Source organism: Rhineura floridana, chromosome 5, assembly GCF_030035675.1.
Source record: "Rhineura floridana isolate rRhiFlo1 chromosome 5, rRhiFlo1.hap2, whole genome shotgun sequence".
In the NCBI taxonomy this organism is placed as follows: domain Eukaryota; kingdom Metazoa; phylum Chordata; class Lepidosauria; order Squamata; family Rhineuridae; genus Rhineura; species Rhineura floridana.
In genome coordinates, this window is record NC_084484.1 from 139346005 (window position 1) to 139371673 (window position 25669).

At 40.7% G+C, this 25669-nt stretch overlaps 1 protein-coding gene across 5 annotated transcripts in view; it reads right to left on the reverse strand.

Annotated features, from left to right (window-relative positions):
• Window positions 1–25669, reverse strand: part of TFG (trafficking from ER to golgi regulator) — a 33705-nt gene that overhangs the window by 1223 nt on the left and 6813 nt on the right. For 3 of the 5 annotated variants that reach the window (XM_061628220.1, XM_061628221.1, XM_061628218.1), the window contains 6 exons: window positions 22627–22835; window positions 18851–18934; window positions 16717–16863; window positions 11781–11948; window positions 8264–8404; window positions 1930–2016 (listed from right to left, as the gene is read on the reverse strand). In XM_061628220.1, the coding sequence (XP_061484204.1) occupies window positions 1930–2016; window positions 8264–8404; window positions 11781–11948; window positions 16717–16863; window positions 18851–18934; window positions 22627–22810 (811 nt within the window). In that variant the 5' untranslated portion in view covers window positions 22811–22835. Of the gene's footprint in view, window positions 1–1929; window positions 2017–8263; window positions 8405–11780; window positions 11949–16716; window positions 16864–18850; window positions 18935–22626; window positions 22836–25079; window positions 25173–25669 lie in introns of all 5 variants that reach the window. The other 2 variants (XM_061628219.1, XM_061628222.1) reach the window with 2 other exon arrangements.

A 25669-nucleotide genomic window follows, 5' to 3' on the forward strand; every position in this document is an offset into this window, starting at 1 on the left:
TTCTTCCATGTATGAACAAGCAGAGTTTTCTTGTTGTCCAACATCAACTCCAACAACAAAGCTTTTCAGTGCAGTCAGTTCATACATGTAACTACAAGAATTGATTGTAGAATAATCAAGTGAGCACCTGTGTGAAGCCACCCTCCAAAGCTGTTGAAAGTTGGGATGGGGACAGAAGAGATTAACAAAAAAATTCATTCACACATATCAATTAAATGAAATCTAGCTTGATGAAGTTATTTCCAAATCTTCCTTTAGTAAAATATGGCATCACTGAATATACCTGAATTTTTAAAGTGCCATTTCAGGCATATTCAAGCTGTGCCTCATTCACAGCTTGAAACAATTCAACTTACATAGCTAAATAGAACACATTTAGATCTGCACATAGAAAATACCTCCAGGTACTATTCTCACAGGGATGCCAACACCAATTTAAGTGCTTTTAATACTTTGCTTCCTTATGAGCCTGATTTTAAAACAATTTAAGATTGGCAATGTAAAAAACCTGGTACAAAGACTGATAACTTCATTTATCTCTGGCATGAAACACACCTGAAGCTACTTGCAATGAAACCTCTCCATTGACTGGAATCCTGTTAGCATTAAACACCAGATACATAACAATTATTAAAAAGTCAGGACCCTAAACATGGAAAGCAAGGACTAAAGAATGCAGTGGAATTTCAAACTCACCTGGAACTTGGACTCAAAATTTACTGTGGAAACAAACTTTTTAAAACAATACTCCTGCCAAACTTTGGTGTGCTTGGGATAGTTCAGTTTAGCCCTACCAAAACTGACATGCAATGATGATAAGCAAAACCTGTTACCTGGTATCAACGTATAAGAAGCCTTCTAACTCTAGAAAGAGCATAGATGAAGGGAAAGAGAACCTTTTCACTACAACACAAAACTCAAAAAGAGGACACTTTGCACAAAATTTAACTTCCATTTGAAGAAATAGTAACTTTGCTGGTAATTGCTTGACAGTAGCAATTAGATGGCATTTGTAGGAACTGGGCCTCAAAAGTTGCCCTGGTAAGGATACAGTCTACTACAGTACGTCGCCTAGAGTGGCTTCGGCCAGATAGGCGACACAAAAAATAAATTTATTATTATTATTTATTTTTACTCACCAATTTATAGCAATGATTTGCAATAGGTCAATGTTCAAGGGAAATGTAAAAACTTAGATGCAAGTTTTCTTCAAAAGAAAAAATGTCTTAAGTTTTCTCAAGCTCTCCCGATTTATTGAGCTCTTTAAGGGAGTATTTGACTAGTTTCCCTATAGCTGAAGAGTTCCAGATGCTTTCAGGAGGCCAATCAGGGGAGAGTGAGCAAGTAAGCTAGCAGGCATTTCCTCATGTTACCACAAAAAACAACCAAGCTTCATAACAAGGCGCTCTAACTGGATCATCATCAGTACACTTTTTGGGCAGAATTTCCACCAGAACTAGTAGGATTGGATGCTATACATCCAATAACATTTGTAATGCATCTATGGTTCGTGAGCTGCCCTTCAGACTCAGAAACAACTATTTGGGAGCTACCTTTTGGTAAGACAATCTCAAATAGCTGGGAGCTGTATCAAAATGATAAAGTCATGTGAGTAATGCAGCCACATGGAAAACTAACGCAATCTACCCTGACCACATGGCTACATTATTCAGATGGTGTCTGGGATTACCTCCCCCCCCCAAAAAAAACCCACAGTCCTCATGCAGCTGCAACTGAAGTGCATCCAAGTATATCGTTACTGAGGAAAGCCTTAAGGTCCCTTGTGCAGTGGTAATACTTTCCACTGCAACCTACAAAGATCACTGAACTAGTTTAGTTTGAGAACTGAATGACGAAAAGATGTATTTCGAGAAATAGCTAAGCATTCTGTACTATACAGCAATTTTGAAGGACCTACCACCTGCTTACCTGGATACTGCATACCAAACTGTTGCTGAGGTTGAGGCTGCGGAGCAGGGTATCCAGCCTGTTGTGGATATTGTGGATATATCTGGCCTACCAATTTAAATTAAAAGCTTTAAAAAATTAAAATATTAGCAGCTCAGTCTTACACTCTTGGATACACTTCTCTTAATAAAAAATAAAACTGAGAAGTTATTAAATCCAACTAAATAGTTAGATTTTCCACAGAAAACAGGTTACCTGATGTAACAGAAATTTAGCCATTACCCCCCCCCCGCCTCACTCCTTTTCTTTAAGAAAATACACACACCCCACCAGATTTCTTATCCAAATATGGTTTGAAGAAGAATAGTAGCATGTGATAGTCAAGTCTTTGGGAAGTCCTAAGTGTTGAAGATTTTATGAATTTATTTATCTGAGTTATTTGTAGTCCACCCTTCACTCAGGAGTCCCAAGGGAACACATAACATTAAATCATAATTAAGAATAACAATTTAACATGAAGTAAACCAAAATATAACAACTTGCAAATAAATTAGGCAGAAGCACTGAAAATAAACATCACCAGGCACTTAATCTCTCCCCAAAAGCCAACGTAAAGACGTGCATCCTTACCTGTTTGAATGAAAATAATGTAGAGGCATGATGCACCTCAGAGGAGAGGCTATTGCAAAGGTAAGGGACCACATGAGTCAAAGCCCCCCTCCAAAGGGACCACCAAGAGGGTGTCCTCTGTAGATCTTAGTAAACAGGCTGGTATGGGAGGATATTTAGGGCCCAAGTTGTTTAAGGCTTTTTAAAGTGTGCTTTAATGTCAGACTCCAATTCCCAGAAAGATAGGCCTAAGTGACATCCTTTGCATGTAAGTCTAGCATCTAGGGACAGGTGGAAATCAAGGGTTTTTTTGTGTGGTTTTTATTTTAACCTCTAAGCCACTCTCCTCCTTTACATGGAAGACCTGAAGACACAAAGGGAAGTATCCAACAAAGTAGTTCTGTTAGGACAAGGACATCTGGCTGTGCAATGGAACTTCCCCTTCCTCTCCTTGCACACCCCCTTGATCTGTTCTAGGGTTCCCCCAACCCTCCACAGTGGATTTAGGGAGGGTGTGGGGATGGGTAAGGAAAAGGGGAAGTTCCAATGCGCAACTGGAAATCCTTGTGGTGCCAGAGCTATTTCGCTGGATACTGCCCAAAGATTTCCTTGAAAATTAGAATGTATACTTTTGAGGCAAGTATTCATTTTATAGTTCTAACGCACATAATACAAGGTATATAAACCAACAGTGCTTTGAACAGTCAGGTTCTACATTGCCTTAGGGCAGGCTTTGCATTTTCTGGAATATTAATGGAAATAGAGGGAGCCCCAGATAACAAAGCATCAAGGCGAGTTAAGCAGCAGAGCGAGTTCGGCAGCAGGGCGAGGAGGCCAGGGCCCCCCACTCTGCCCGTCTGTTCCCTGACCTCAACTAAACCGCAGTCTCCAACCCATTGACGTAATAAACCTTAAACAAAACTATGCAGGTAAGAAGCCAGCAGGGGTGTGGGGGCTTTCCAGTGTTTTGCACCGCCTGCAGCATGTACGACTATCTGCCTGTTGGACAGAAGTCGTGGGTGTGCTCTCGGTGCAATGAGCTCCTGGCTCTCCGGGAACGACTTCATTTCCTCGAGGCCAAGGTGGCCGACCTGGAAAAGCTGAGAGAGGCAGAGAGGTGTGTGGAGGAGGCCTTCAGGGACGTTATAGCTGTGTCCCACTCCAACGATGATAGCTCTCCTGCTATCATGGACAACGATGGTCTCGGGGAAGGAGAGCATCCAGCTGAGGAAGAGGGAAACGATCCCTTAGAAGGGACCCATTCCTTGGGGGATGAGCAGCTATCCTCTCGTGCCGAGGATATATCTCCAGGGGCTGGAGGGATCCTTGTAGTGGGTGATTCGATCATTAGGAACATAGACAGTGGGGTGTGTGATGGGCGTGTAGACTGCAAGGTGTTTTGCCTGCCTGGTGCGAAGGTTGCGGATATCGCCCGTCGTTTAGATAGTTTGGTAGACAGTGCTGGGAAGGAGTCAGTGGTCGTGGTGCATGTTGGCACCAACGACATGGGGAAATGCAGCCGTAAGGTCCTGGAAGCAAAATTTAGGTTGCTAGGTAGGATGCTGAAAGCCAGGACCTCCAAGGTGGCTTTCTCTGAAATGCTACCGGTTCCACGCGCAGAACCAGCCAGACAGGCCCAGCTTCGCAGTCTCAATGCGTGGATGAGACGATGGTGTCGGGTGGAAGGGTTTGGATTTGTTAGGCACTGGGGAACTTTTTGGGACAAGCCGGGCCTGTACAAAAGGGACGGGCTCCACTTGAACCAGAATGGAACCAGACTGCTGGCACTTAAAATTAAAAAGGTGGCAGAGCAGCTTTTAAACTGACTGAGGGGGGAAACCCGACAGGAGCTGAGAAAGGTCCGGTTCAGAATAAACCTCCCCCCTGGGATAAAAACCAAAGAAATGATGAAATTTTAAAAGGGGTAGGCCTAGAAGTAGGCATTGTGAGAGCAGGGGCACAGGATATAAATTCAGAAGAGCAAAATTACCACAGGCCTAACCACAAGTGCCAAAGACACTTGAAGAGAGACACTGCTTACAAGTGCCTGTACGCTAATGCTAGGAGCCTGCGAACCAAGATGGGAGAACTGGAGTGCTTGGTCTTAGAGGAGAGCATTGATATAGTGAGCATAACGGAGACCTGGTGGAATGGAGAAAACCAGTGGGATACGGTTATCCCTGGATATAAACTATATCGGAAGGACAGGGAAGGACGTACTGGTGGCGGAGTCGCTCTATACGTGAAAGAAGGCATTGAATCCAGCAAGCTCGAAACCCCAAGAGGCAGACTCCTCCACAGAATCGTTGTGGGTGGTGATACCATGCCCCAGGAGGGACTTAATACTGGGAACGATCTATCGTCCCCCTGATCAAAATGCTCAGGGAGACCTGGAGATGAGATATGAAATTGAGGAAGCATCCAAACTAGGAAATGTGGTAGTAATGGGTGACTTCAACTACCCGGACATAGACTGGCTGCATATGTGTTCCAGTCATGACAAAGAAGCAAAGTTTCTAGATATTCTAAATGACTATTCCCTAGACCAGTTGGTCATGGAACCGACCAGAGGGACGGCAACCCTGGACTTAATCCTCAGTGGGGACCGGGACCTGGTGCGAGATGTAAGTGTTGTTGAACCGATTGGGAGCAGTGACCACAGTGCTATTAAATTAAACATACATGTAAATGGCCAATTGCCAAGAAAATCCAACACGGTCACATTTGACTTCAAAAGAGGAAACTTCACAAAAATGAGGGGATTGGTAAAAAGAAAGCTGAAAAACAAAGTCCAGAGGGTCACATCACTCAAAAATGCTTGGAAGTTGTTTAAAAACACTATATTAGAAGCTCAACTGGAGTGCATACCGCAGATCAGAAAAGGTACCGCCAGGGCCAAGAAGATGCCAGCATGGTTAACGAGCAAAGTCAAGGAAGCTCTTAGAGGCAAAAAGTCTTCCTTCAAAAAATGGAAGTCTTGTCCAAATGAAGAAAATAAAAAAGAACACAAACTCTGGCAAAAGAAATGCAAGAAGACAATAAGGGATGCTAAAAAAGAATTTGAGGAGCACATTGCTAAGAACATAAAAACCAACAACAAAAAATTCTATAAATACATTCAAAGCAGGAGACCATCTAGGGAGACAATTGGACCCTTGGATGATAAGGGAGTCAAAGGTGTACTAAAGAACGATAAGGAGATTGCAGAGAAGCTAAATGAATTCTTTGCATCTGTCTTCACAGTGGAAGATATAGGGCAGATCCCTGAACCTGAACTAACATTTGCAGGAAGGGATTCTCAGGAACTGAGACAAATAGTGGTAACGAGAGAGGAAGTTCTAAGCTTAATGGACAATATAAAAAACTGACAAATCACCAGGCCCGGATGGCATCCACCCAAGAGTTCTCAAAGAACTCAAAGGTGAAATTGCTGATCTGCTAACTAAAATATGTAACTTGTCCCTCAGGTCCTCCTCCGTGCCTGAGGACTGGAAAGTGGCAAATGTAACGCCAATCTTCAAAAAGGGATCCAGAGGGGATCCCGGAAATTACAGGCCAGTTAGCTTAACTTCTGTCCCTGGAAAACTGGTAGAAAGTATTATTAAAGCTAGATTAACTAAGCACATAGAAGTACAAGCCTTGCTGAAGCAGAGCCAGCATGGCTTCTGCAAGGGAAAGTCCTGTCTCAGTAACCTATTAGAATTCTTTGAGAGTGTCAACAAGCATATAGATAGAGGTGATCCAGTGGACATAGTGTACTTAGACTTTCAAAAAGCGCTTGACAAGGTACCTCACCAAAGGCTTCTGAGGAAGCTTAGCAGTCATGGAATAAGAGGAGAGGTCCTCTTGTGGATAAGAAATTGTTTAAGAAGCAGAAAGCAGAGAGTAGGAATCAACGGACAGTTCTCCCAATGGAGGGCTGTAGAAAGTGGAGTCCCTCAAGGATCGGTATTGGGACCTGTACTTTTCAACTTGTTCATTAATGACCTAGAATTAGGAGTGAGCAGTGAAGTGGCCAAGTTTGCTGATGACACTAAATTGTTCAGGGTTGTTAAAACAAAAAGGGATTGCGAAGAGCTCCAAAAAGACCTCTCCAAACTGAGTGAATGGGCAGAAAAATGGCAAATGCAATTCAATATAAACAAGTGTAAAATTATGCATATTGGAGCAAAAAATCTTAATTTCACATATACGCTCATGGGGTCTGAACTGGCGGTGACCGACCAGGAGAGAGACCTCGGGGTTGTAGTGGACAGCACGATGAAAATGTCGACCCAGTGTGCGGCAGCTGTGAAAAAGGCAAATTCCATGCTAGCAATAATTAGGAAAGGTATTGAAAATAAAACAGCCAATATCATAATGCCATTGTATAAATCTATGGTGCGGCCGCATTTGGAATACTGTGTACAGTTCTGGTCGCCTCATCTCAAAAAGGATATTATAGAGTTGGAAAAGGTTCCGAAGAGGGCAACCAGAATGATCAAGGGGATGGAGCGACTCCCTTACGAGGAAAGGTTGCAGCATTTGGGGCTTTTTAGTTTAGAGAAAAGGCGGGTCAGAGGAGACATGATAGAAGTGTATAAAATTATGCATGGCATTGAGAAAGTGGATAGAGAAAAGTTCTTCTCCCTCTCTCATAATACTAGAACTCATGGACATTCAAAGAAGCTGAATGTTGGAAGATTCAGGACAGACAAAAGGAAGTACTTCTTTACTCAGCGCATAGTTAAACTATGGAATTTGCTCCCACAAGATGCAGTAATGGCCACCAGCTTGGACGGCTTTAAAAGAAGATTAGACAAATTCATGGAGGACAGGGCTATCAATGGCTACTAGCCATGATGGCTGTGCTGTGCCACCCTAGTCAGAGGCAGCATGCTTCTGAAAACCAGTTGCCGGAAGCCTCAGGAGGGGAGAGTGTTCTTGCACTCGGGTCCTGCTTGCGGGCTTCCCCCAGGCACCTGGTTGGCCACTGTGAGAACAGGATGCTGGACTAGATGGGCCAGTGGCCTGATCCAGCAGGCTCTTCTTATGTTCTTATGTTAAATTAGACAAATCAGATGTTTCTAGTGTTAAAAGGGGGTGTTTGACAGTATTGCTAGAAAAATGTTGCAGTATCACTGAAACCCTTCTGCAATAATCCTGCAAAATAACTTTCATACCCATTTTCACTTTATAGAATTGCCTTCCTTATGACTTGGCACTGTAGCACCATCTAGCGTTTTAAATGTTACATAATCAGAAATGGCCCTTCTAAATCTGACCTTATACATTATGCTAAAACAACTCAAGGAAAACCTTCGTAATTTTATGATTGATGTTTTACAGTGCCTTCAACATACACAGCACTGTACAAGGTAGCATCAAAAACAAATTCCTGCTGCCAAGGAACTTACAATCTAAATTTGGACAGAGGGGAAGATAAAGGGAGGGGGATACAAGCATAATGAGTGATGAACATGAGAAAGTGCAGCTACACGTAATTAAGTTTGGTTACAGTTGGGAATGAAGATTAAAGGGATACTCCACAGTTTTTATGAAAGAGGTGCAGTTAGGAGAGAGAGGGTGGTGGAGAGAGATAGAGCAAGGAGTGAGGGGCAGCAAGAGACAATAGTTAACTGTAGTTTGAGAGAGGAAGTCACCTGCAGGCAGCTGAAAATGGTGGAGCTGGAGAAGGCAGGGTCATATCAGGAGATATGGGTGGGGCACTCTGTCAGCAGGATAATGAAATACAGGTATTGCTCACCTTCCATCTGCCCAGTTTGTGGCTGAGTTCCTCCATATTGCGGCTGCTGTGGCTGAACACCAGGTGGATGAGCAGCAGAGGATGAAGAAGCAATGCTATCTGGTGTTCCTGAACGTTCTTCTACAGGGGCACTGGGGGGTCCTGGGAAAAACAGCACAGACACAGTATTCTAGTAATCTCTCTGACTTTCATGAATAAAAGTGTATGCAATATCCCAAGTTTCAATCAGAGCTTGGAAAAGTTACTTTTTTGAACTACAGCTCCCATCAGCCCCAGCCAGCATGGCTGGCTGGGGCTGATGGGAGTTGTAGTTTAAAAAAATAACTTTTCCAAGCTCTGGTTTCAATATTTAAAAGGCCAAATATACTATCTACTATGCAATCTGTTCCAAAATTAGGCAATTTCTTAAAGTAACACAAAGAGAGCTGAACAAGTTCTTTCCCAAATAAAACTTGTATTCCTTAATAAACGCTTTTGTGCAAATTTATCAGTGTCTCTTGGCTACTTATTTTCAGTTTCCACTAACCTATGGCTGACTTATACATAAACATTCCTGTTTTAAAGGATTTGCAGTTTGGACATTAGCTGTATTAAGTTTTAAGAAACCTGAATGAAGTTAAACTGATTTAGTATGTTCAGAAACATCCATTTTAAAAAGGCACAGTATGCAGAAGTCCCTGTTAGTACCAACAGACATTTTTTCAAAAATTCATGACAATCTGTATAGAAGAAGCATCATGATCTGATGTTTGAGACTATTTAAAAATATTAATTCAATAACTATTTCATGAGTATTTCAGTTTCAGCACAAACCCAGTTTGTGATCAGTAATTTGTCCAGATTGTTGCTGAATCACCAAATCTCACTGTCTTTCCTTTCTCTAGCATCTTCTTGTCCCCACATTCTTTCATTAGAAGCCAGTGCGTCCTCCCAGCTGAGTAAAAACATTATAGTTGAATCAGCATGAGTTATGACTGATGCAAAGAATCCACTGAAGTGATGTACCCAAGGAACATCTAGGTTCCAGGTTACTCATTTTTATACTATAGTCTGAATACAGATGTTAACTTTTCACAGACTTGAAGGTAACTCTGCAGTGCTGTAACTGCCCAGGATATTATCTACTCATTTTTTTCCTGCCGTACTCTAGCCAAACTAATTTTGAAGAGTTACACAACACTTTAAAACATTATTTGGGGAAACTCCCAGTACAGGTGGGCCCCGCTTATACGGCAGGTTCTGTTCCGGACTGCTGCCGTAAAGCGGAAATCGCCATAAAGCGAAACCCATTGAAAATAATGGGGCGCGTTGCACAAAAATGATGCGAAAATGTCGCAAAAGTGCAAAAACGGCCTTAAAACAGGGAATTTCTCCTCATCGAAAGCTGCCACATCAGCGGAACGCCGGAAAATGGAACGCCGGTAAGCGGAGCCCTACTGTACATGTTTACATGTCATAGGTATTAATTGGGCTACACCCCTGAAATTAGTAACAAACCCATCCTTCCTCGACTCCACTAAATGGTCTGGGTTGGTTTTTTTAAATCCCAAGTGAAGGATGTGCACATATCTGCTAATCCTCATGAGCACTTATCAAGCTCTTTCTTTCAAATTAACACAAAACTAATTGATTCCCAATATCAATTCCCTGCCATTTAAAAACATTTGTAATACAATTAGGGAGCAGGAAAACATAACAGAGAGTTTCCTCTTGGAAGCACGTTTCTCTGCCGTGCACGTCTCCAATCCCTAATTTTTTTTTACAGTTATTAAGCTTTCAATGCCAGTTCAGGCTTATAGTCATAGTAGTTCTGATGGAGTAGTTACTTCTGTTGCCCTTCAAAAATCATCTATATACAGCCAGGGAGAAGAACAATCCCCAAATATCTGGATTTTATAGAGCCAGAGCACCAAATTTATACAACCTAAGGGCAACCTGAGCATGTAGCAAATTCAAACCATGCAGCAGCTATGTTGTGAATTTGTCATCTGATTGCTTCCCAGCAGATCAGTTTTCATCTCTCAAAAGTACAATCTACATGGATAGCTGTAACATGCTTAATTTGCCTTGCACAGGGCTAATTTTGCATCAAGAAAATCAGCTCAACATTCCATTTTCTCTTTAGATTACACATAAGAAAAACACATTGTGATTAGTCCTAGCATAAGGGCGAGCAACTTACTCTGAGCTATGAAACATTATAGGAAAGTAGTGTTTGCAAGGGAGCTACAACTAAGTTTACCTATATATAATGTAATAATTACATGAAATTATCAGCTGCTTGATCACAGCCGTATACAGCACTTAAGCGTTTCCCATTTTGTGTTATAACTTGCTTTCTGTCCCTCTCTCTCTCATGCATACAAGTTTTTCAGTCCTTGCTGTTAACCCTGAACACTGAAGATTAGTTAAGAGACTAATTTTTACTTCAGTGTATATTTTCTGTTTTCTCAGCCTTTCAGATACACTGCGCTTCTTTCCAAACTTTTCTGTGCAATCACAAGGGGAAAACCCCTTATGCAACAAAAAAGATAATATTCTCAAGACTTTAATCTATCAGCACAGTTTAACCATGGTTGTATATGACCTTTCCATGTGCCCATTCATGCAGTATTCAAGTTGTGAGCACATTAAAATCCAGAAACACTATTTTTCCATGTATATATGTCACTCATATATAACTATCCTAATTAAAATTAAAACCTAGACCTTTAATGAAGTCCAAGCTAAAACTTGGGGCATATTAGTCATCCAACTTCTGCAGCTGACAGGAAAATAATCAACAAGAATTATGCTTCTGACAGATACAAAGACAGTATACCAAACAGAAATGCCTCATTGTACATACGTTAATTCATTTAATCTAAGATCACGTACAAATCTTTGATATGGTTTAATTATACCATAAAACTATGTGTTTAACCTGCTGTCACATATCTAGTAACAATGTTTCGTCTAGGGATGGGGGGGAATATGCATGGTCCAATTTTTCCATTAGACTTACCCAATTCAACTTGCTGAACTTGCTTGTGGATCAGAACACTACTATCAGTAGAATTATGCACTTCTCTGGATTTTATGACGCAGTCAAGGTCACCAAAATAGGTACTTTATATAAAAATGTGTATTTCATGTAGGACATGCATTGATAAGCATTGGCTAAATGTGAATTTTAGAGAAAGGGTACACAGAAAAGGTATACAATTTACATGAAGATTTTTCATGCATTTTCAGAATGTTCACACACACAAAAGGACAGAATAAACCAATGACTAGTGCCAGTTGATGCTTAAACAGACTTCAGCTGGCCCATTCATCTCTAATTACGTCTTAGGAAATGTCAAGATATTTTTAATTTAGAAAGGTTTTCTTAATAGTTGCCAGTATTTCTTTTTACTGTAATAAAATAAGAATGTAGCATTTCCTTCATGTTCATTCTACAAGATCCTCATGATGCATGGCTGACCCTGAAAGGTTCAAACTTCAACAAGGGTTTCAATAAATAATATATTCTTACCCGACACCTGATCATCTGCCAGCCCAAATGCTGACATGACATTTTTGTTGATTTCATCTTGATTTTTTAATGGATCAAAAGCAGACATACTTGCTGCTATAACTTGAGTAGAAGGCTTGACAGTAGAGTCAGTAGTAGCAGGCTTGTCTTCCCTATTCTCTGCAACATCTACAAGGAAGGGAAAAAAACTTTTAAAGACCTTGATTTGATTGGAATATCAAAATTTGTTCCCAGCTTTGCTGACTGGCGTTTCATGCACTGTGCCCACCTCAATGAGCTGTCAAGTCTGGAAGCCAAGACAAGTGGTGCTGCGGATATGCCAAAGAAACCTTCCTGCATGTGCTCTGCAGCTGCCAGCCCCCCTCAATCGCAGGGAAGCACCAACACCATGCTTCCCCAAAAAGCCATCCCCACCTCAATGAGCACCATCTCCCTGAACTGATCCGTACCCAACACAGGAAGCCAACTTGTTTGGCATCCTCAAGGTCCACGTCAGAAATATTGCCATTTTCTGCTAAAGAAAGACAGACTACTTTAAAGAAAGTTAAGATTCTTAAAATTCTAACATTTACTGTCAATAGTTCTTCTACAACAAATATAAATTATACCACACCAAAATGGTACAATTACAATATAATACACACTACCACCACATGCTTTCATTTGTGTTGAACAACCTTGACCATACAATGCAGCATTTCAAATTTACTTGTCTTGCTGGCTAACAAAATATAAATCTATTTTGCAGTTGGTAAAAGGAATAATTTCAAAAGCAAGCACAGATCAATGTCTCCCTTAGTACAACACAAAAATGATACACAAACAGCAAAGCAGAACTTTATTTCCTTTAGCACACCATTACTAAGACATGTAATATATTATGTTAACATCTACCAAAAGGATTGATCATTAATAGGCAAACTGTATTCATAATCTCAGGTAAACTATTTTCTACATTACAGGATGAGAGTTGCCAAGATACAGAAATCATTTTCAAATTAAAATAAAGGGGATATCTAACTGTGTAGACCACAACTAAACCAAAAAAAAAAAAAAACCAGACAGATAAAGCTTTAGCAATCTACATTAATGGAAATTTTATTCAGGCAGAGTTCAAGGAAGTCATCTGAGCCCAAAGTAATGTTGTTTCAGTATTTATGTCTTGCTAATATAATATGCTTTTGGAAAAAGGAACTGCAAGAGTGGTTGTATACTATAACCAGCATGGATCTTTCACACTCCACCATGTTAAATTGAAAATACCCTCCATGCCATTCTGTTACTTCCCATAAGCTCATTTCAAAACAAAATGTTACAAAATTTACATTCCAAACTCAGAAACGCTTCCTTAACAACCCTCTAAGTTTTCATGGCAATACACAAAACACTCAGAGAAAATCCAGAGTTCAAAGTCTGAAACAAGAGTAAAATAATCCATACCCTTCTTTGGATTTTTTTCTGTCAGTGGTCTCATAATTTGTTGAAATTAATTAAAAATCAGCCATGTTTACAGAGTACATGTAATCCTATGACTGACCTTACTCCATACTCTGACCTTCATCTTCTGCAGTTTAAAAGTTAAAAAAAAATGCATGGCTGATTTTTATTTAATTTAAGAAAAGTAACATTGGGGTCTATGATAATCACAGCCATGCTCAGTAAGAACCAACTGTTAGTGTTCTAAAAGCCAGACTAACAGCTGTTTGGCTTGACTAACCAGGGGGCCACACCCTTACTAGAAATTTAAACAGTCATTGCTTCCCCCCAAGAATCCTGGGAAGTATAGGTTTTGAAGGGTGCTGAGAGCTGTTAGGAGACTCCTATTCCCCTGGCAAGAGCTCCAGTGGCCAGAGTGGCTGAACAGTCGGCCCCTCCTGCCAGAGAACTCTGATGACTGTAGCTCTGTGAGGGGAATAGCTCTCCCAGTGCATCCACAATAGGTGTCCAGCTCCCTGCTTTTTAAAGTTTGATAGAAATATCTGTTGGCTGCAGGTATATTCTTAAACCGCAATGGTTGTTTTGATAATTAGTGAATTAATACACTATCCACAACTATTCAATGTCCATGCTGAGGCTGCCTCTAGTGTTCTGGCTCGGGACTTCATGGCCTCCATGACGACCATGGAACTGTCTCAAGTTGCTATTGGCCCAACTCACAGGGCAAGGCACACCCTCAACTTGGTTTTTGCTCCAGATGGAGGAAGGGGTGGTCTGGAGATAGTGGGGGTGGATGTCACCCCATTGTCATGGTCAGATCACTTCTTGGTGAAGTTTAGATTTATGGCTCTGATCCTTCCCTGCAGGGGTGGTGGACAGATTTAAGATGGTCCACCCCCAGAGCCTAATGGAATCCACTGGATTCCTGAATTCCCTGGGGGAGTTCCCAGTAGATTGAGGTGACCCTGTTGAAGCCCTGTCACGCTGTGGAACAGCAAGGCGCGTCGGGCTCTCAACATGGTTGCCCCCAAGCGCCCTCTCCGGCACTGTGGAGCCCGGCTTGCACCTTGGTACACCAGTGAGCTAAGGGCAATGAAACAGGCTGGACGATGGCTAGAGCGCAAGTGGCGAAAGACGTGCTGTGAGGCTCATCGGGCACGAGTAAAACATCATAACCGTGCCTACTGTGTGGCGGTGAGGGCAGCGAAGGCCCACTGCCTCCATTGCATCCTCAAGTAGCCGTCCAGTTGAACTTTTCCATATTGTCAGGGGTCTGTTGACATCAACTCCAGGAAATGGAGTCTTAGACCCTTCAGAGGCCCACTGTGAATTGTTTGGAAGGCACTTTGAGGGTAAAGTTGCACGCCTCCGTAGCAGTTTTGATGCCCCATCCATATGTACTGTAGTCCCCAATGAGGTGTCCAGTGCAACGTCTGCTGCAACTTCTTGCAAACAGTTTCAGTTGATGCGGCCTGATGACGTGGACACGGTGCTTGCGATGATGCGGCCAGCAACATGTCCTCTCAACCCTTGCCCTTCTTGGCTTATTAAAGCTTGCCGAGGGGATCTGACCAAGGGGATCCAGGGTGTGGTTAACGCACCATTCAAGGTTCAAGGTTCTAGTTTTGGTGTATAAAGCCCTATACAGCTCGGGACCAGGATACCTGAAAGACTGTCTTACCCCTTATATACCCAGTCAATCACTGCGCTATGCAGGTGAGGGCCACCTGCAGATACCATTTTATCAGGAGGTTCGTTGTGCACAATATAGGGAACGGACCTTTAGTGTGGCAGCACCTACCCTGTGGAATTCCCTCCCTTTGAATATTAGGCAGGCACCATCTCTGCTATCTTTTCGGCGCCTGTTGAAGACTTTCCTCTTTCAACAAGCCTTTTAGGTTGAGACCTATCCCAGTCTGCGTCTGTGTTAGAATTGCTTAATATGTTTTTAATAATGTTTCTAACCCTTTCTTTAAAGTTGTTTTTTTAAAAATGTTTTTAACGCTGTTTTGTTTTAATGTATTTTAAGATCTGTTTTTATGATGTTTTAAAGTGATTTTGTTTGCAGCCCTGGGCTCCTGCTGGGAGGAAAGGGGGGATACAAATTAATTGATTAAATAAATAAATAAATCCACTCCAGAATTATCCAAAGTGCTCAATTTGAGATCAACACAAATAGGCGCCCTTGAACTTTACAATCCAATGTAACATAATAATCTAACGACAACGTACCAAGGTGACTCTATAAACTGGAGAAGCAAACAACAAATGAGGTAACATTCTTTCCAGATCAAAAGAACTGAAGAATAATCCCATTGTCACCAGTAAATAATATGTAATAGAAGACAAGACCTAGATTTGTGAAGGAAGAATAATCTCAGGACCCTACCAACTCCACAAGAGAGGGGATTTGTGTCCTTAGAGCAATTGCCCACACCTTGTTTGTTTTATTTAATATGTTAATCTATGCTAATAAGGTGTTTTGAGGATTGTTGTTTTTGTTTTTAAAAAAGGGTGCATTTTTAAATATTTAGCATGTGCAGTATGGCTATAATATAGATACCCTCTCCACCTCCTCTAGGCTTTTATTCTATTCTACACAAGAGAAAAGCTCCACAAGCTTATGGGTTTATTCCCATTGTGCACAAGGAACGTTTCCCTCTCAAAGGAGATCATGCGAAGTTTATACATGAACAAGATTCAGTGCATGCATGCAGTGCAGTTGCTTGATTTCATATATCATCTGACTAGACAGATGAGAAACTAGTGGGTAATTACACAGTCAAACACCCACAGGATTTCCCAGTTCAGTCAGCCTCTCCCTGAACAGTGGAGACTAGAAATACCCAAGAAACACTCATGCCTTTTCCCCAGAAACATTATTTGAGCAGTGGAGGGAAGGAGATGAGCCCAACATATATACAGCAAGTTAAAAAAATTATTTCATTTCAGCACGCCACAGTAACCAACATTACATATATTGTTTAAAATGAGGATTCTTAAGAGTACTTAGTATTGCTGTATATCACTGTTCTTCAACCTTGGGTCCCCAGACGTTGCTGGACTACAACACCCATCATCCCCAGACAGCATGGTCAATGGTCAGGGATGATGGGAGTTGTAGATCTGCAAACATCTGGAGACCCAAGATTGAAGAACACGGCTATATATTAAGGCCGTGACTTTTCATGAGTTTTATTTATTTAAGAGATGATACCTAAATTTCTTTATAAAGTTGTATGTTATAGCCCAACAAATATGATCTCCATTTGGCCAGATATTACTTTTGGGATTTTTACTCCAAAACCATAAAAAGCCTATCTAAACGCTGATGCCATTTCTATATTTTTAAGGAACAGTCATCAACATTATGGACTCTTAGCAAGCTGAACTTCTGTTGGGAAAAGGATATAAGGTTTCTGTATGGAAAAATTAATGTGTGTACGTACACACTTGCAGAGTTCAAGCAATTATTTGGCAGTACCAGTTGCCAACCTACCATTTTCAGGGAGGCTTGTAGAAAGCCCTGGTTCAGCAGGGGGCTCCAAACAATCCAGCAAATGATTCACTTTGTTACGAAGCTCTATCAGTTCTCGGCGGAGGTATTTCACTTGATTAGATTCTAGAGGCCTTGGCTGCCCATTAACTGTAAAACAGATATTATACCAATGAGTTTTCATGGTACAAGCATTTTCAAAAGACATTGCTTCACCTGAAGAATGTAAGTGAAAGCATTGTATAAATTTTATAGCCTTATTCTAGCCAATTCTACACAGTGATCACAACTTAAACTGTTACAATTTGAATGCACTTTGCTGTAACCCACCCTGGGGCCTTATGGTAAAGGGTGGGCAAAAAATATCTGATAAATAAATGCACTTCTCCAGCGCAACAAGTGACTTATGCTACATGACTGGAAATTAAGGAAGAGACATTATTACAAAAGTGCGTAATACGGATGAGGGATTTCTATTCCGAGGAGAAAAAAAAATAAATCTGATTTATGAACTTTGGAGTATTATATGTCTGGGAATATTTTTTTTGGTCTATTTCATTTTGACGAATCTGCTTGTTCAAGATGCCACTAACTGTTTTGATGCTGTGAACTAAATTTGTTTTGCATTTCTGAACATATAAGAGATAAGGCAGGCTGTGCTGTCTACACTGTGATGGCATCAGGCTTGGAATATTAACCCAATTGTTGCTGGAATAAGAAGTGGTTTTTTTTTTCTTCGTGGTTTTAAGAATGGCAATCAAGAAAGTGGCTGAGACCCTGGAAGTAATTATGTTTCAGAAAATAATGGATGAGATTGAGATAACGAAACAAACCCTGAGACAGGGTAGACAGGAGATGAAAATTGAATTTGGCAAAATGAAGCAGGAGCTTAAAGAAATAGGGGAACTTGTGAGAGAGGAGGTTGATGAGATCAGAGATACAACTGGACAAGCATTAGAAGATGAAAAAAGAAAAATTTAAAGGGAAGATGCAAGCCCTGGAGATTGGAACAAATGTGGAACTGGAAAAAGACTTGGAGTTTATGGATATTAGAGATAAAGTTTACTGTTTGGAATTCAACGTTGTCTCTGAAGAAATTAATGAAGATATTAGAGATAAAGTTATCAACGTCTTGGATAAATTTCTGGACTGGAATGATGTGATGGAGCTTGACATAGAAAAAATCTATGGAATTAATTATAGACATGTGACAATGGAAAAACTCTCAAGAGATGTGCCAGTGCATTTCGTAAAAAAGAAGAACAGAGATATGACTTTACAACAATATTTCAGCAACACATTCAGAATTGATGGCAAGGAAATATTTGTGATAAAGGAAATTCCCATCAGACTCTTATTATATGACTATGGCTATGACAGCAAGATTATTATGGGACACTGATAATGGAAGAATGGCTACTGAAATTACTGGACTTAACAGGATTATTATGAGTGCAAGGATGGAAGATGGAAGATGGAATTAACATTGATAATGGAAGAATGGCTATTGAAATTATTGGACCTAACAGATTTGATGAGAAGGATTAATTGACATGTTTATTTGGAGAAAAATTGATAGATATATTTCTCAAGGAATTGAAACCTCTCTTTGACTTTTTGTGGAAAGAATAAAGTAATGTTTATGAGATTTGATGATTAATTAAGATAACTACTGGAGGAAAGTGATTTTGTAATATAATTTAAGAGACAGGTTTGTTATATATTGTAGACCTATATCTGATCTGCAACAAATCGGAAGTTAACATTTTATTTTATTGTTTAATTATTTTTGTTTTGTTTTGTTTTTGAAAATTTGAATAAAAATTAATGATAAAAATAGGAAAGGTATTACTATAACACCTTTATTTTTCTATTTTTTCTTCTGTTCAATGCAAGTCAATTCAATCTTGGCCGTGAGTAACAGGGTCTCTTGTAATTTCTATAGACCTATCAATTGAATGAATGCATTTAGTTAGATGGTGCTCACAATTTCACTTTACATGAATGCTACATTTTTTCTATTTCGCCTCTGAATAAAATTTACCTTAAAAAAAAAAAAAGTGCATAATAGAGGCTAATTTGTGAAGAATCCCCAAGTACAATAATTTCAAGTGACTCAGAAAGCATCTGTACTTACCAAACAGGGTCAGCTTCAGTATTCTACTGCACTGAATTGCAAAAGAAAGATCTGAACTATCAAATATTGTTATGAGATCTCCATCTGTTAAGTAAGGAGAATTGAGAATCAGATGTAATACACACCAATAAAAAATCAAGTTAAAGAACATGACTTTCATCATACGGTAGGCAATTTTAAAATCAGCTGAAAGCACATGCAACAGAATCGCTCACAGCATATTAAAATTATTATTTGTAGTATGTCCATGAACACAGTTTTTCTCTTATGCACTCCAAACAATACTGTGAACATTCTTCAAGAACAGTCATTAAAGGTAAACATCCTCCTTTCCCCTCCAAGCTTAAAATCTGCATCTGTAAATAAGAAAATGTTTGCTGCTAACAATTATTTCAAGTGATACATTTGCTCACAAACAATATTAGTATCACAAGATACTTGGTAAATTAAAAAAAACATAACTCTCAAGTAGAGACTCTTATATGAAATGCACTTGAAAACCAGAGAAAGGAGCTAAAAAAAAGTCAGCAAAAGCTGTACGCAGAGGAGATCCATCAAGAAAATGTGACCTAGAATTGTGGGCATGAATAGAGAAGAGCAAGCAAGCACTAACTGTTGCTAAAGTCTCCAAGACTATCTCCAAATTACTCTCTTCAACATTCATGGTACATTTAAAACCCAGCTGTGGCATCAAGTTGCCACTTGCAGCTTCTTAGAGGTACCAAATTAACATGTGGCCAATGTCTGATATTATTGTCCTTGACTGTTCAAGGTTCGTGACTAATTGATTTTATCTGCTGCTTTCATTTATGTTTTTGTTTTTAGGCTGATAGTTTTTATACTTAGGCATTTCTATTGTAATGGAAAGGTAGGATACAAATATTAAAAAAAATAAAAATAAAACATTGAGGCTGAAAACAGTGGATGAAGGAGATTTATATCATCATGATAATTGCTGTTCCCGTCCTGAATAGTGCAGAATTAACCGAGGAAGTTCCTTGTGAACACTGTATTCAATAAAAAGGACTTTTAATTATTGAATGTAAAGCTGGCAACAACTTGTTTATAAGTATCAGGCTGCATCAAACTAAATTATACTTGGAATAGAAATAAATGCTCATAAGTTAGTCATGTTCATTAATTTCCATGGGCTTACTTTGAGTAGGACTAACATTGGATACAACCCATCAGAACTCACTCTTGATAATGTAAGCAGGCTTTCCCCATTATTGTTTAGATTATGCTGGCAGGACAATTTCTGGCATAAATATTCTTGAGCTTTTCTAATTCCCTCAAATGTATTCATTTGCATTAAAACAACTTCACATAGCAGTTATTTATTAAAATAATAAATGAAAAGAATATGTTCATAGAATCTGGTATCTATAGCTTTTCCAGTGAGCACTTCACCATGCTTGGTGCTATATTCTGTTTATTATATATGTGTGCAATTTTACTGTAGCCGCCCTGAGTGCCCTATTGTAGGGTAGAAGGGCGGGATAGAAATATTTTAAATAAATAAATATTCTGAAAGTTGCCCGCTGATATCCCACTGTGTGACAGGCAGCACATCTGGTCATTTTGGAGTTCCTAGGGAGCCCTACAACCACCATCCAGCAATACTTGTGGAAAACATGGCATCTCAATTTCAGTGGAAGTCAATGTTCCCAGTAAATTCCACAGCAGCAAACCACCGTTTTTCCTAAATAAGAAATTATTTCATACAAGACTGAATCCAGAGCCAAAAGTTTTGTCCAATGTCAAGATGACTAGCAATTTCAAGAAAAAGCTAAGAAGTAGAAAAACATTCTGGGCATGTTCAGACAGAAGCTAGTTTGGGAAATGGATGCCAACATGCACTTCCATTTTACACTGGGGATGGTGCACATGTAAAATGTGCCCTGCCCTAGATTAGACTGCAGATATAGGAGAGACTTGCTCAACCCCCTATTCCAAGCAACATCAGAGTAGCAGTTGTTCAGGATGAAGAACAGCTCTCACCAGAACAAAGATTCTTGAGAATTATGGAAATGGTATACATACAGACCCAATACAATATTTATTAAATAGGCAAATGTCCCTTGGGATACAAGCCAGGTGTTACAGAGGGTCACAGAGCCACTCTCATAGGGGAGCAAGCCCCCAATACACAACTTTGTTTCAGCAATGACCATTTCCAACTTTCCCCTGTAAACGGCAATATCTTTCCAGTCTAATAGGGCCCTTGCACTTCCCTACCTCCAACTGAAGGCTACTCCTGTGGTTTTATAAGTCTTGCAGAGAAGTGTTTCTCAAACAGTGGGCCTTGGGCAACTTTTAGGTGGGCCTCACTTGTCTGCCATGCGTCTGAGTAAAGGTGGTCAGCAGACATGTTCAGGGAGAAAGGAGGGAATGCCATTCTCCCTCCTCTTAGGGGAAAGGGCCAGAGAAGGTGAAGAAGGCGATTAGAAAGTGAGATAAAAGGTTATTACTACTACTACTACTACTACTACTACCATTAAATAAATAATCTGGGAATAGAAAGGAAGGGGATAAGAGAGGAAAGCTGTTATTGGAACAAGTAATGAATATAAAAGGCCCAGGGAGGTAAGAAACAAGTTGAGCATAAAAGGAGAATGGGAGAAGAAATGACAGGAAATGTGTAAAAATGTAACAGATAAACCTCCGTTTAGAGCCTCTGAATCAACAATTTCTGCCTAAAATGGGAAGGCTGTCAGAATGCCTCCAGTACTAATGTCTGTACTTAGGTTTAGAAAAGCTGAGCTGTGGAACTCCTTGCCACAAGAATAACGCTATGGCAAAGAATTTAGCCATTTCCATTGGTGGACTGATGACAGTAGAAACTGAAGTCAGTAATTGCTAGCTGATTATGCCAAACTCTGCCTTCATTTTATGACTGTCTCTGCTCCCTGCACCACCATTTTGTGACTGGTATGCCTCAGTAATTTTCAGCCATTTCAAGTGGCCCTAGGAGTAGAAAGTTTGAGAATCTCTGTTGTAGAGCAAAGCCCTACTCCTTTCCTATGCTAAGGAAGGCACATAATCATTGGTTCCCTGAACCTCAGAGCTGCCTCCTCCCTGTCTCTCCACAGAGATCACTACTCTTTGGCCTGTTTAAGACAAGAATCTGTCCTGGACTAGTTCCAAATCTTGAGTACCTTTGCTTTTAAAGGAAAGACAGGCTCCTGTTCACACGTCTTGGTGGAGAACCCATGAGAGTTGCTTAAGCCCCAGAAAAGGCTAAAACATCCCAGGTTGATGAAACTGCCTCATCACACTGGGCAATACTGAGAGGAGACCAAGTGAAGTCAATGTTCATAACCAACTTAAGTCCATTATTTCAGTGTGTCTACCTGTGTATGACTAAGGGTGCAATCCAATACACGCTTACCTGGAAGTAAGTGTCATTGAATCCAATGGAGCTTACTTCTGAGTCAGCATGCATTGGATTGCACTGTTAGCTGGGTATCATCCACTGATACAGCATCACTAAATGCAGCACTTTGACACTCAACACTGTCACTTACACAGAAATCTGCAACTGGATTACACAGTGCAAGGTACAAAGCAAATAAGCAAGATCTGTGGCGTGTTGTCATGCTTTTGTTTTCTATTACACTCCTTGCAGAATATCAACCCTGTGCTGGCATTCCAAAGGCCAGAACTCCAAAAGGTCAGAAAAAGGAAGAGAAGTATTCCATAACTACAAGAACTGGAGAACACCAAGAACATTTCTGTACCATTAGGTAACGCCAGAAGATTTTAAAAAATCCTACCTTCATCTTTGTATTTTATTGTGACTTCATCATTGCTTAGAAGCTTTCCCCTGAAAACTCTCTGCATCATCAGCACTAACTCATCATAGGTGATGTCTTCATTGTGAATGGGAATTCTTCTAATATCATCACCCATTTGAGCTTTAATTATAAGCTTTCCACTCAAGTCCAGTTGTCCATTCATGGTTAACTCTGGCCTTCTTACAGAGCTATTCAGAACAAAATTAATTTGCATTAATATATCCCAAGAAACAAACACACATTTAGATTACTACATAGGGAGAGAAAATAGTCTTGAATGGCAGGGCATTATAAAAAAGTGCATACATAACAAGATATACTACTTAAGACAGCTTTAAAACTTAAGAATTCCGAAACTGCTCTCAGCAGTAGAAGCAGGGTATGCATTGACAGGTGCAAGGGAAATACCAACTATCTGTGAAAAGCTGTTATCTATAAACAGCCTAAGATAAACAGAAGGCCATAGCACAATAAATCTGGTCACTCCTAGATGCTTTACCCCAGCGATGGTTAAACCCTAGCCTGAGCGCCTGATACAATCTCCAAACAATTTTTTTTCTGGCCCCTGAACACCCCAATTGTAGTAGCAGCCAAAAAAAGAAAAATAAGAGTACACATGGCACTGGGGCCCAGCAGCCTAATGGGGAAGTAAACTGTCCCAATGCTGCATAGATCAGATGGGGCTGGCTACTTGTCCTGTACATATATGTGGTGTGAGCACAAGTGTGTGGTGAGGCCACACCACTTTTGGTCATACACACTTACTGGGATACAGCTAGCAGAGGGTCAGCCAAGGTTAATGTGATGCTTGGGTCAAAAAGGTTAGTCACCCCTGTTTACGTTACACTAGGATCTTCAAGAAGGACATTACTGTAGTAGGACAGCCCACTGATTACTATCTGCCCTGCTCTTTCAACTGTATGCTTCCTCACAGTGATCCAAAAACATAGTTCAAGCTTATTAACAGATGTACTAAAATGAAACTACTGCTTCAACTATTTTAACAAATAAAATTAAAATACTATTCTGAACTATCACCAGTTTTCACTATCACTGACAATTTTTCACAATGCCATCTTCAGCATACTAGCTACTAGACGTGATGGCTGTGCTCTGCCACCCTAGTCAGAGGCAGCATGCTTCTGAAAACCAGTTGCCGGAAGCCTCAGGAGGGGAGAGTGTTCTTGCACTCGGGTCCTGCTTGCGGGCTTCCCCCAGGCCCCTGGTTGGCCACTGTGAGAACAGGATGCTGGACTAGATGGGCCACTGGCCTGATCCAGCAGGCTCTTCTTATGTTCTTATGTTCTTATGAAGAGGTGAACACATTTTTAAGAAAATCTAGATAAAGCAGCATCATTGTGAACTTTAGGATTCATTTTACTTCCTTTATCAATAAATTTATTTCAAGTTGAGCATCAAATATATGCCAGCCTTCCCCCCAGAAGGAGCCCAGGGTGGCAAACAAAAACATTAAATGCACTTAAAGACATCTTAAAAACAAAGACTTTAAAACATATTAAAACAAAGCATCTTTAAAATATCTTTAAAAGAAAAGCTTTAAAAACATCTTGAAAAGTAATTCCAGCACAGACACAGACTGAGATAAGGTCTTTACTTAAACAGCTTGTTGAAAGAGGAAGGTCTTCAGTAGGTGCCAAAAAGATAACAGAGATGGCACCTGTCTAATATTTAAGGTGCCACAACATTAAACTTCAGCTTCTTACATTATGTGGAACGGACCTTCTGATAAGATGGTATCTGCAGATGGCCATCACCTGCAGAGCGCAGTGATCAACTGGGTATATAAGGGGTAAGACAATATTTCAGGTATCCTGGTCCCAAGCTGCATAGGGCTTTGTACACCAAAACTAAACCTTGAACTTGGCCAGTAGCTAATGGACAGCCAGTGCAATTTTTTCAGCAATGGGGTAACATGTTGGCAATACCCTGACCCAGTAAGCAATCATGCCACCGCATTTTGCACCAGCTGCAGCTTCCAGACCAACCCCACAAAGAGCACATTACAGTAATCTAGCCTGGAAGTTACCAGTGCATAGACAACAGTGGTCAGGCTATTCTGGTCCAGAAACGGCTGCAGCTGTCTTATCAGCTGAAGCTGGTAAAAGGCACTAGCCACTGAGGTCACCTGGGCCTCTAATGACAAAGATGGATCCAGGAGCACCCCCAGTCTACGAACCTGCTCTGTCAGAGGGAGTACGACCCCATCCAAAGCAGGCAATTGACCAATTATATGAATCAGGAACCACTAACCCACACCACCTCTGTCTTGCTAGGATTCAAACTCAGTTTATGGGCCCTCATCCAGCCAACCACCGAGTCCAGGCAGCAGTCCAGGGCTTGCACAGCTCTCCCAATTCAGATGTCATAGAGAAACAGAGCCGGGTATCATCAACATACTGTCGACACCTCACCCCAAATCTCCTGATGACCGCACTTAAGGGCTTCATATAGATGTTAAATAGCTTTGGGGACACGACGGTATCCTGCAACATCCCAAGGCAAACCTGTCAAGGGGCCAAAAGACAATCACCCAATGCTATTCTCTGAAAATGTCCCTGGAGATAGGATCAGAACCACTGTAAAACAGTGCCGCCAATACCCATCTCAGGATACCATGATCAATGGTATCAAAAACCACTAAGAGTGTTGCACTCCCCCATCCTTCTCCCAATAAAGGTCACCCATCAGGGCAGCCACGGCTGATTCACTCCCATAACCAGGCCTGAACCCACACTGAAATGGGTCAAAATAATCTGTTTCATCCAAGAGTGCCTGCCACTGCTGAGCCGCAACCCTCTCAATTACCTTCCCTAAAAAGGGAGTATCTGAGAACAGGCAGTAGTTGTCACAAACCAATGGGTCCAGGGTGGGCTTTTTCAGGAGCAGTTACATCACCACCTCTTTCAGGGCGGCTGGGACCACTCCCTCTTGCAAAGATGCATTGACCACACTCGGGATCCTCCCATCAGCAAGTTTTAATAAGCCAATAAGAGCAAGGGTC